The sequence below is a fragment of the Dioscorea cayenensis genome, chromosome 6, assembly GCF_009730915.1.
Source record: "Dioscorea cayenensis subsp. rotundata cultivar TDr96_F1 chromosome 6, TDr96_F1_v2_PseudoChromosome.rev07_lg8_w22 25.fasta, whole genome shotgun sequence".
In the NCBI taxonomy this organism is placed as follows: Eukaryota; Viridiplantae; Streptophyta; class Magnoliopsida; order Dioscoreales; family Dioscoreaceae; genus Dioscorea; species Dioscorea cayenensis.
The window spans coordinates 20,377,356-20,388,845 of NC_052476.1; the positions used below are offsets into that span (position 1 = coordinate 20,377,356).

At 34.7% G+C, this 11,490-nt stretch overlaps 2 protein-coding genes and 1 long non-coding RNA gene across 4 annotated transcripts; all 3 read right to left on the reverse strand.

Moving 5' to 3' along the window:
• Window positions 1–138: 138 nt before the first annotated feature.
• On the reverse strand, window positions 139–3,461 carry LOC120263349 (histidine-containing phosphotransfer protein 1-like). Of its 2 annotated transcripts, XM_039271206.1 has the most exons (7): window positions 2,697–3,461; window positions 1,644–1,691; window positions 1,417–1,535; window positions 1,255–1,323; window positions 565–636; window positions 384–456; window positions 139–300 (listed from the first exon to the last, which is right to left on the reverse strand). In XM_039271206.1, exons 1-7 carry the CDS (start codon window positions 2,700–2,702, stop codon window positions 262–264), a joined length of 426 nt encoding a protein of 141 aa, XP_039127140.1. In that variant the 5' UTR covers window positions 2,703–3,461; the 3' UTR covers window positions 139–261. The 2 variants fall into 2 exon arrangements, with proteins under 2 accessions (XP_039127140.1, XP_039127139.1); XM_039271205.1 differs by having other exon boundaries at window positions 1,644–3,461.
• Window positions 3,462–3,984: 523 nt separating this feature from the next.
• Window positions 3,985–6,589, reverse strand: LOC120263350. Its single transcript, XR_005537078.1, has 5 exons — window positions 6,289–6,589; window positions 6,120–6,203; window positions 5,003–5,074; window positions 4,848–4,901; window positions 3,985–4,773 (listed from the first exon to the last, which is right to left on the reverse strand). It is a non-coding gene; the product is annotated as an uncharacterized LOC120263350 (long non-coding RNA).
• Window positions 6,590–7,258: 669 nt separating this feature from the next.
• On the reverse strand, window positions 7,259–11,288 carry LOC120262976 (CMP-sialic acid transporter 2). Its single transcript, XM_039270901.1, has 14 exons — window positions 11,175–11,288; window positions 10,537–10,600; window positions 10,334–10,445; window positions 10,128–10,207; window positions 9,916–9,991; window positions 9,731–9,831; window positions 9,128–9,199; window positions 8,855–8,903; window positions 8,706–8,747; window positions 8,419–8,540; window positions 8,273–8,332; window positions 8,145–8,193; window positions 7,887–7,981; window positions 7,259–7,723 (listed from the first exon to the last, which is right to left on the reverse strand). Exons 2-14 carry the CDS (start codon window positions 10,584–10,586, stop codon window positions 7,672–7,674), a joined length of 960 nt encoding a protein of 319 aa, XP_039126835.1. The 5' UTR covers window positions 10,587–10,600; window positions 11,175–11,288; the 3' UTR covers window positions 7,259–7,671.
• Window positions 11,289–11,490: the final 202 nt, after the last annotated feature.

Here is an 11,490-nt window from a genome sequence, read left to right on the forward strand (position 1 = left end):
ATGTTTTTTGATCCAATCAGAAGAATAATCAGGGGGTTTATTTTTCGCACGTATTTCCATGGAGGAGTTTCATGGTTAGTTAACTGAATGCACACACCAAAGCAAGGCAATTCTGATAAAGGAAACTAGTTTATTCTTATTAATTATGTTGATGGACACCGAACAATAGATCATGCATACAAAGGAATAGCACTTGTGTATGCATACAACAAAGCAACACCTTTATTTTGCTAGTTTCCTGAAGCCACACTAAGGGCACCATCAAATAGAGCCTCCAGCAGCAATGATTTCATTCTCCAGCTAATAAAAACAAAACATAGCAAAGACTTGGTAAGATTCCAATGTATAAACAAGAAGGTTCATGCAAGGAAGAGATTGAATACCTTACGGATGCTTTCAATCTTGCTCATTAGAAGCTGGTACTCTTCTTTGACATGGTTGAGAGAGACCACACACCTGCACTTCCAGCAAAACATGATAATAAGTAATGATGATTTGAGTTTAATATTTCTGCTAAAAAAATGAGAAAGACACATGTTTAAAACCAAGAAACATAGGATGTACCCTTGTTTGTTAGAAGCATCACAGTAGGTGGCCATGGTCAAACAAGCATCGGCCAAACGGGCAGCTCCAATGCTGTGCACAGGAAAAGTAATGCAGGATTAGCACATAGAAACCAACTATATATTTAGAAAATCTTCACACATTACAAAAGTCAGGTTCTTTATTTGGGTTTTTTAAATGAATGTGATTTTTTTCCTGTCAGTATTAAGTTTCAAGTCGATTCAAATGAGGACAAAATCTACTATTTTTTCCTCTTAGTATGAAGTTTCTTTAAGAAATTTACAAGTATTAACTTAATACAATTGTATTTTTCGCCATCTAATAATCCCAACAAAATAAAATGTTGAGGAATTTAATGAAGCAAAATTCTAAGAACTTAAATTGAAGTGCTTTGGCATAGTCTCAAGATTTTCATGCCGATATAAATTAGGAAAACATCTATAACAAGAGAAAGAAACGACAAGCAGAATAAAACAAAATGTAACGAAACAGTCATCTGAGGTCCCCACTACTGTCCTGAGAATTACAGGTTGGAAAAAATTACTTAGTCCTCATAGATCAAACAAACTTAATAAATCAGGTTTCTAAAGAATCAGTATCATAAAAACTGTCCCAGGTACTGTGTCCATATAAAGTAACAAGTCATCAATAACTATGAAAAAAGAACTGATAGGTGGTGGTGTATTATACATAAGGCCGCTTCCCTTCAGACGATTAATAACCACCTCGAGCATATGAAAGTTCACAATCTCTTGGTCCCTTCATTGATAAAAAATGAAAACACAATAAGTTACATAATGATGGGCTCTAGAATATGATTATGGAATACAGAAATTTGCATAACTGACTTACAGCCTCGCAGTCAGTTCAGTCAGTGATTTCTCAGCCTCAGAATGGAAAAGAGTTATCGTTTCTGAAGCAAAATCATATCCTTCCTCGTACAGTTGATCGAACACCTCATTCAGGATTTTCTGTCATTGCAAAACAAGAAATCAAGTTGAAGTTTTGTGACAGACATAAAACAAGGAAAAATCATGATGGAAGAAACTCCATTTTGGATCCCTATACTAAAGGATCACCTCCCGAGCAATGGAATACTTCAGATCCGCAAAGCTCCTCTTCAACTCCTGGACAGAAGCCATTAGCTATGGTTGTGTGCTTAAGGTGTATGCCTTCATCTTTATATAACTGGAAGAAAGGACTTCAATATAGAGAATTAATTAATCATTAATATTAAAATGGAAAGACAGCAATGTAATCACGAGGACACATTTAATGCTTTCTATTCATGGAATTCAACCATTGAACCTTGTTGTATGTTCTTTGTTTCCTTTTGGAGAATATGTTTTTGGGAGAAAACCTAGGCATGGTTTTCATGCTTGAGAGTAATCATCTAAATCCAAAATTTTAAAACAAATCCTGTGAATGTCCTTGCAAGTAATATCAACACCATGAGCAGATTGTTGTTATTTGATGAGCAAATCCTTAAAATGAATTTGATTCAATATTTTAATCATGTGGCAAGAATAAAAAGGAAAATGAGAAGCACTGAATAGATTATCAGGGGAGATCCAGTTAGCATGTAAAATTTCCAAGTTTTTCACCCCAGAAAAATTTAGCACCATCAAATGATCACTATATAGACAAATATGCCAAGAAAATTAGTGAAGCAGAAACCTCAGAGCTTAATTGAAGCGCTCTGTCATAGCCCAAGAGGTACAAACCAGTGCATTTGAGCAAGTGATCTATGACCGTTGAAAGAAACGACAAACAAAATGGTGATCACGTCTGTACAAACAAAACAAATTAATGAAACAGCTAAGTAGAATTCTCCCACATAGTACCAAGGTTTCCATGCCTAAATAAATGGGAACAAATAATGAGACTGTCTGTAGTATTATGACAACCTTAAGGAAAGAGACATGTGTATCTATAACCCAAGTTTTCCGTTACAGTCCTGAGAATTTCAGATCAGAATAATTTAACAAATCATGAATAACTAAATATACGAACAAAAAAGACATCCTAAAGTATCAGAATTCTCCATTACTGTACAAGACCTCTGCATTGGTATAGATTAGAAAATTATCAACAACAACCGAAAAAAGAACTGGTGTAATGGTGAATTATACCTGCATTATTGTCCTTAAGTTGATGAGTACATGTCAAGCTTATCAGGTCATGATAGTTCACAATCTCTTTCTCACTTCACCAAAAATCAGAGGAAAAAAAAAACAAATTAAGCAACATATCAACACAGATGATCATTAGTACAGAAAACTAGCATGACCAGCTCACAGCTTCACAGTTGATGGAGCCAGTGTTTTCGCAGCTTATATGTGGCAAGGGGTTACCCGTACCCCAGCAAAACCATGCGACGCAAGATAACAGATTGCTCACTCAGGATGAGCAGTCATTGCATAAACCACAAATAAAGGCAACACTTTATTTCAAACATCTAACTAAGAAAAACAAAAGGTGCAACAGTGCAAGAGATTCCATTTTCAGTTCTTATACTAAACAATCATATCCTAGACAAGCAGTGACTTGAAGTCAGCTAAGCTTCTGTTCAACTCAAGGGTAGAAGCCATGTCCTATGGTAGTATGCAAGAATGTATGCATTGGGGGTGTAGAGTTCAAAAGCAGAATTACTATATCAATTTCAATTAAAATTAAATTGGAAAGACAACAGTCGTGAGGAAACGCAAGAGTTATGAAGTTCTCTCAGAGTTCGATATGTTTCCAGATCCTTCAGCAGTGAAGGCAGTGATAGAATCCAAGCTTCTGACCACACTAATCCCTCTTGATGATCAGCACAAAATGACTTCAACTGAAGAGAGCCCAGTTTCTATTCAAGCATCATCAGCTCTTAAAGTTGCTTATTTTAAAGAAAAGATATAAAACTGTTAGATTTTATATTTTTGGTACTAGAGAGTCTATATAGAGCTTTTATATGAGCTTAGGGTCTTACACCAAAAAGTCTCAAGACTTAGTGGCTCAACCCTCTATACCTATATATAAACCCATTACACTTCTATTACACAACCGATGCTGGTACTATATTTCCAACACTCTCCTCAAGTTCAACTCATGGGGTCGAACTTGCACTGCACTCTGTACACCGTAGTCTGCTTTACTCGTGACTCAGTACACTACTTTGTGTCTCAGAGGTCCTACACACATGGAGTCCTATTTTAACTTGACTTGTGTTCCTTCTCGAACCTCAGAGGTCTTTTACTAGATCCCACTATAACTATCGTGATCATTTTTCCCGCAGCTCGATACCATGTTAGATTTTATATTTTTCGATCTAAGATCGCCTTATACGACTTTATATGACCAGGGGTCTTACACCAAAAAGCCTCAAGACTTAGTGGCTCAACCTCTATACCTATATATAAACCCATTACACTTCTATTACACAACCGATGTGGTACTATATTTCCAACAAAAACATACAATTTTATGGTGAGTAATGACAAATAGAATGCTTCACTTTCAGAAAATGAACCCACTGCATATTGTTGTACGTTCTGGGTTTTCATTTTATAAGATATGTTTTTGGGAGATATAGCCAGTGACTTTTTCAAGGTTGACAGAAATCATGTAAATTCAATCATCAGAGTGAAGCCCCTGAGTGTCTTAGCAGGCAACATCAACATGATGGGTAGATTGTCGCCAATGAAGAACATGTGAACTGGAAATATTAGAAAGTTTGGATTCCAAAGCACACAACCATAGTTTTGCATAATCACTGGGAAGACAAGAAGCAATCTGCAGTAGTGATCAGAAGCTGTGCTGAGCAAACAAGAATGGAGAGGACAGAGGACATCACCTTACGCCTCTAGTACGTACTTAATCTAGTTTTTCCCAACTTCCATAAACAAAAAAAAAAGTAGGAAAAAAAACCCTTTCCCCCCTCTGTGCAAATGTATGGCATGCTTGATGAGCATCAATCTGTTGAGCAATTTCATGGTTAATAAATTTAATCTAGGAACCAAGTACACAACAAGCAATTTATGATTGGTAACAAACTACTTTGTTCAATAATCATGCTGATAAAAATTAAACAATAAACCATGCTGACACATGTGTTTCCACCAAGTAAAACACAACATTTAGTTTGTTACTTTCTTGAAGCCGCATCGAGGGCACCATAACTCAATTGAGCCTCCAGTACTGATGATGTCATCTTCAAGCTATAGATCACTAAGCATATAAAAAATTTTATAAGATTCAAACTTATGAACAAGAAGGTTTGTGCAAGCAACAAAAAGTTCTACCTTTTGGATGTTCTCAAGCTTGGTCTTCAAAATTTGATACTCATCTTTGAGGCACTGAAGATACATATCACACCAGCACAGTGGGTTTCATGTTAAGATGCCACATAATTTAAGTAACGAGATAGCATACTTGAAACCAAGAAAATAGAATTTACCCTTCATTATTGACAGCCTTGCAGTAGTCAGAAAAAACCATGCAGGAATAGACAATTCGAGTAGCTCCAATGCTATGCAAATGAAGATTTAATTAGTATTACCGCATGCATAGCTATTAAATTATTTTCCAAAACTTGCATATGCATGCATGTTGTTTTCTAAATCTAGTTTTCTCCCCCTCTCACTTCGAAGATTAAATTCTACTCAAATAACCAGCAAGGCAGCAACATGTTCAAATCATTTTTAAAGTTCAATGGCTCCTTCTCATAGTGAATTTACACATAATGGTTTGAAATAAAGAGAAAAGTTTCTTTAGAATTATTCACAAATATGTGCTAAGAGCATGGGTTTTGATCGTAAAGTTCTCCTTATTTTAGTGCATCAATAGGCATTAACTCTAGTGCTTATTATATTAGGAAAAAAAATTTGTCCAGTGATAAATGTGATACTATACTTAGTAAATGAGATAGATTCATCATTTTCATCATGTGACAAGAAAGGAGGGATAATGAGAAACAGAGAATATATGATTATGAGAGGAAATTCATTTAGCATATGTAAGTCTTGATTTGTTCACCTCCAAATAAGTTACAATTCACAGTAAAAGCAAATTATGTCAAGAAATTTATGAAACATAAATCTGAGGACAAAAATCCAAGTGACGTCATAGTTGCAAGATTTTCGGGATGGCGTAAATTAGAAAGAAAGTAATCCATAATCATACAAAGAAATGATAAGTAAACAGATGATAGCATTTATATGAACAAACCAAAATGAAAAATGCCAGCCTATTAGAGCTTCACCTTGCAGTCCGAAGATTTTTGTGTCGGATAAAAACAAACAAAATGATAGGATTTTCTATAGTAATAAAAACAAAAAACAAAAAACAAAACTAAATAGTAGGGCATCTAAGATTTAAAATCAAGTTCTCCGTTTCTGTTCCAAGATTTTCAGATCTGAATAAGATAGCAATCATCAATAATAAAACAAACAATATAGAACTGATATTGTAAAGAATCAGAGTTCTCCATTACTGTCGTGAGATCTCCAAATTGATACAAATTAGCAATCATTAACATCTAAGAAAAAGTGAACTAATATAGTGGAGTATCATACCTGCTGCTGCCACCCTTCAGCCGACGAACACATGCATCAAGCTTTTGATATTTCACTGCTTCTAGATTGCTTCACCAACAACCACTGGAACAAAATAAAAATAAAAATAAGAAAGAAACAGACTTTATTATATGATAACCAAACAGAACAACTTGCACAACTGACTCACAGGTTCATGGTTAGTTCATTAAGTAATTTCTGTGTCTCTGAGCAGTAAACAAAAAGTAGTTCTCTAGCAGCACCATGTCCAGCAATGTACAAGCACTCAAATTGTCCACCCAAGATCCCTGCCATTGCCCAAAGACAACATATCTAGCTAAAACTTCACATCAAACATAGAGCTAACAAAAAGGAAGATGCAAGAGACTCCATTTGCATCCCTATACTAAATCACCTCCTGAGTAAGAGATGATTTCAAATCAGCTAAGCTTTTCTTCAACTCAAGGAGAGAGGCCATTTCTTATGCTTGTGCTTAGTGTACCTTAGGGGTCCTTATATAACCGAAAGAGAGAATTCAAAATGCAGAATAAACTTTGATATTACAACAGAAATACAATGGAGTCATTAAAAAAATGCAACATTTGCTTACCAAGTTTACATGTCAGCGCAAAACAAGGAGGCAATATTTACTACAATTAATGGGTTATAAATGCCCTGATCAATGCAGTTTAGTCTCAATGGAAAGTCAACGAGCATTTATGACTTATGAGACTGTCTATCAACCAGATTCATTGTGTTCAAATAAAAGAAGTAAGAGTTCGACCATTCGCAAATTTTATAAGTTAAGCTGAAGATTTGTCAATCCAGTTTAGATCTATATGTTATTTGGTTTTCATTGATACTTGCGACAAAATGCTGATTTCTTTTGTCGCCTGCTGCAAACAATAGATGAACCCAAGTAATCTTTCAGAAAATATTAGTGCAATAATGAGATGAAAAAACTTACAAAGGGTCCTTCCATTGAGGATGTCAATTTAGGCTCTGTCGAAACTCTTCATCACAAGCATTTTGTGGACCATACAAAAAACAGTGTAAATTTTGAATTGGCATTCAACAAAACTAATTTCCTTAAGCTTTTCCTCAAACTAATTTTTAATAGTAAATGAGAAATGCATCGCACGTGAGTCCAGAAGTGCAAATTCACTAATAAAAAATTATTCCCATTTGCACTCTTAAAAGCTAGTATTGTTCTCAGCATATTTAAACTGCCATTTTCAAACCACAAATGTTTAAAATATCATCTTCTGTGACACAAATAGCTAACTGGTAAAGATGAACATAGATCTATCTACAAGAGCCTAAACTTCCTTAGTATCCTCTTTTGATACATGTAACAGCCTACTTGGTTGTCAGCAGCCTTCATTTAATTCCAGAATGGTCTCTTACAAGAAGATAATTGTCTTTGGTAGTAAGTTCTATAACCACTTTCATCTCCATCCTTTCTTGGCAATGCAACACCAGCACTTGAGAGTTGGCATCAGAAAACAGCACATGCCCTTGAAACAGACTGAGTCCTAACACACCCAAGTTCACAGCTTGAGAAAGAATAAACTCATCTTTGCGGCTTTCCGATGGAATGAAGATAAACTGCAACAGAAACAACACTGAAAGAAGAAGGAAAGTTTATTTCAATCTGTAGCTATTTCTTATATTTAAAACATACTAACGAGAATGTTGAATGTACGATGCAAATTATCATATGTTGTATAGTAATCATGAGAAAATCAAGATTGAACTAGGGATTGAGGTGGGGTTTTGGCAACTTACGTGGATCCAAGGAAAAAGGCAAGTGAGAGGTGATAACCAAATAGAAACACCGACACAATTGCTGTTAGAAGCATTGCTACAGAAGTGGAATACACCTGCAAATAGAATGAATACTTAAGAATACTGTATATAGTTTCATATACTGGAAAGCTTAGCAGAATAATCATATGCTGCTCTGGATTATCACATTTGCACGCCAATAGGGGCCACTAAGCAAAGTCTAGTGTGATATAAAATGCTTTGGTTTATAGTATATACCTTGACAATATTATCAGCATATTTCATAACCATTGATACAGCAATCCCACTACATAAGAACAATGGCAGTCACAAGTTGCATAAAACAGGAATGATTGAATGAAGAAAAATTTAGTAGAACATCATACCTCAGGGCATGGTTAAGAATCATACAAATGGTGATAAATGAGTAGCCATGAAAGAAACCCCTGAGTTAGCAAAAATTTAAGTCATATCAGTTATACTTGGTATAGCTCATAGAGGAATATAACTAGAAATACCTAGCTGAGCTTACTTGTTCATAACCGAATCAAAGTCTTGAATGAAAATTGCAATTATGTTGAATAACATTCCAAAGACATATAACCAAAAGTTCTGCACATTGATATTTCGTGAAGGGCGTTTCTTGATAATAGCCTGCAATATGAATGATAAATTATTAGAAACAATTGTGATAATAGTGGTATGGCACATCTTTTCATATCTTCCACAAATTGTGATTTCCAATTTTTGAGACTGTTGCTAGCTTAGCTCTATACATTATGGCAAGTGCCAAAATGTCATGATCTTTACAGAATGTACCTCAGTGTATACCCCTGCAAACCCACTTAGAAGTGCCATAATCTGCAAGAATTATTGCCAAGAAATATAGATTGTCAAACTTGCTTTATCGCTGTTAATATAAGCAAAGGCCCCAAGAAGGTGTAGATGTTCCAAAAATCAAAACTCACAATGGCCATTATCCAACCTTGGAAAGGAGTTTGAAGGACACGATCAGAGCTGTACCATCAAGAACAAATGAATAGATGTGATCCCAGAAGAAATTAACTTTCTCAGAAGAACAAAAAAAAACTATCATTGATTCTTTGCCATATCCAAATAGGTTATTCACGACGAAACCATCAAACAGCTATCTTTCTTGGCCATCTTCAACATTGAAGATTAAAATAAGTTTACTATCTTAATAGAGAAAAACACATGCATGAAAAGGAAGATGTACTTACGAAGAGTTAAGTTGTGCTGTAGTGCAACCTGCAGAAAGGAGAACAAATGCAGCCCATTGGATTTCGCTTAACCTAGTAAGTCAAGCCATAATATTAAAATGGATCATGAAAAAGATGTAAATCAGAAAGATAAGCATGACGAACTACTCTGTAAATAAAGGAAAAGAAAAGTACATGAGCTGAATAACTACTACATAATCCACAACCATGGTGGTGACTTATAGGTAACTAGAAGTGTAGCACTCACGAACTTCAAAAGAAACCTTAATAGTTCTTTTGATAAACTAGTAAAGCAATTCAAATGACTTAATTTATTATAATAATAAAAAAAACACCATTTTACGTTATACTCAATCCCTCATATCAACATTCAGGACAATACCATGATTTGAAGGTGTCCACCAAAACAAATTAGAAAGAACAAAAAAAATCTACAACTATGTATCTAATGCATAAAAGACAAAAGTACAAAACAAATCCAAGCATACATAGAAATAAAGCACCTAAAGTCATCCGGACAAATAATGCATAAAAGAAGGTGATGAATGTACACATGAGAGAATAAAAGAAAGTAATAACTTCTGTCACAAACTGAGACCTTACTTCTTATTTAGGATGATACGGTATAGCACTCCAGTGCTAATGATATTTAGATTCTTCAATATCTGGTAAGCAGGGGCATCCACATAGGCGAAAATGTAATACTGCCAGGAAAAATTCTTTTACTTAGCTAAGGTGCCCAAAAAAAAAATATTTTACAGCATTTGAAGCAGGTATCATCTGCATACCTGCAGTAAGTTCTTCACAAGATAAAGTACTGCAGGAATAGGATAAACCTTAACTTCATCGAAAGATGTACTTAACCTGAAAAATGAAAGATATATAACCTTTAATGTCACGCAAATGAAAAGACACAAACATGTAAATACACACAAACAAATAAATAAATATACACACATTGTAATACTAAGCAGAATTTTGGTCATTTTTGTCAGCTCACCTGTTATCTTCAGTAACACCTTGACTTTTCCAAATCCTGCTAAGTGCAGCAAGTGATAAAGCACATTTCAGAGCCTCCACCTATTACAAACGCAAGAATGATCACCTTAAAGTTATTATATTATAGTAGATAATGTTTCCATGTCACAGCCAAATAACTTCTTTCTAGCAATGTTAATGAATTATCAACAAAGTGTCAAAACTCACAGAAAAGTTTGCAGTTGTAACACTATATTCATACTTTCCAGCTCTTTTGGACCATACAATTAGGATCGCTTGTGAACTAGTGAGCAATGTCAATGCAACTGTAACTATTGACCTGCCAAATTTAGCACAATAAACAACCAAGTTAGCTAGAGAAATGCATGCGTAATACAACAATGGCAACAAACATTCTTGAAAGACATTACTTCAGCCTCCAACTGGGTTTAGCAGTCAAGCTTCCTTCAGGGATCCCCATAGGATTTCTTTGAGCTGCATGATGAGACAAACATTAAAGTAGGCACCATTAAAAACAGAGAAGAAAAGAGATTAAATTGTAACCCTAAAGAGGCCAAATCCTAAAACAACCATTTCATCTTACTCCAAACATCAGAACAGACTCATTTGCAATAAAATAAATAATAATAATAAAAAAAAAAGTTTTTTTCTCATAAATTCCGCACCACTCCACAAAGTGTAAATCTAGAGAAACAACTTTTTTTAATGTCACAACATGAATTAAAACCCATTACGAACATATTGTTTTAGTAGTTTTAAACTAATACGATCTCAAACACACACATTAGAATTCCGAAATCCAAACTACCAATAAAAATTAAAACATCCGAAATTCTACAACCAGAATTTGGCATCGTCTTCTACCATAACACAGTTAACATATATAAAAAAAAATCCCAAATTTGAACCAAGTGACACTAAATCCAAAAAAAAAAAAACCCATTACAGCATGCAATCAGTAGCAAATCGGAGAAAATGAAGCAATGCTATGATTTTCATCACTTAGAAGCTGTGAAAGAGAAAACAAAGAGTGTAATCACTGATCTACCAAAAGGGAACACGACGGCGATGCGCGACGGATCTCAGAAAGAAGAACGACGAGAAGGAAGAGAAGAAGACAGTGAACGAGATCCAAATCCAAAACCAAATGACAACGTCTTCAGTTTGGGGCGGGTTTAAGAATAATTTTCATATCTTATCAGGACTATATTGAAAATTTCATAGCTTTTTGTAAAACCAGAGTGATTTGAGGAGATTCTAAGGGTGTAATTGCAAAAGTGTGTATATAAACGAGATTTTTTACTTTCTAGAAAATTAGTTTTTGTTTTTGTTTTTTTACCTCTAAATTTCTTTTCTTCCCAACA

Bases quoted from the DNA above. Each gene is read 5' to 3' on its own strand.
- LOC120262976 (XM_039270901.1), bottom strand. From the start codon at position 10,586: ATGGGGATCCCTGAAGGAAGCTTGACTGCTAAACCCAGTTGGAGGCTG. The intron at 10,446-10,536 runs GTAATGTCTTTC...TAAATTTGGCAG, and splicing joins AAACCCAGTTGGAGGCTGAA to GTCAATAGTTACAGTTGCAT. The intron at 7,982-8,144 runs GTATATACTATA...TTCTATTTGCAG, and splicing joins ATGCTGATAATATTGTCAAG to GTGTATTCCACTTCTGTAGC.
- LOC120263349 (XM_039271205.1), bottom strand. From the start codon at position 1,706: ATGGCTTCTGTCCAGGAGTTGAAGAGGAGCTTTGCGGATCTGAAGTAT. The intron at 1,324-1,416 runs GTAAGTCAGTTA...TTATCAATGAAG, and splicing joins ACTGAACTGACTGCGAGGCT to GGACCAAGAGATTGTGAACT. The intron at 637-1,254 runs GTATAATACACC...TCCTGTGCACAG, and splicing joins CTGAAGGGAAGCGGCCTTAT to CATTGGAGCTGCCCGTTTGG.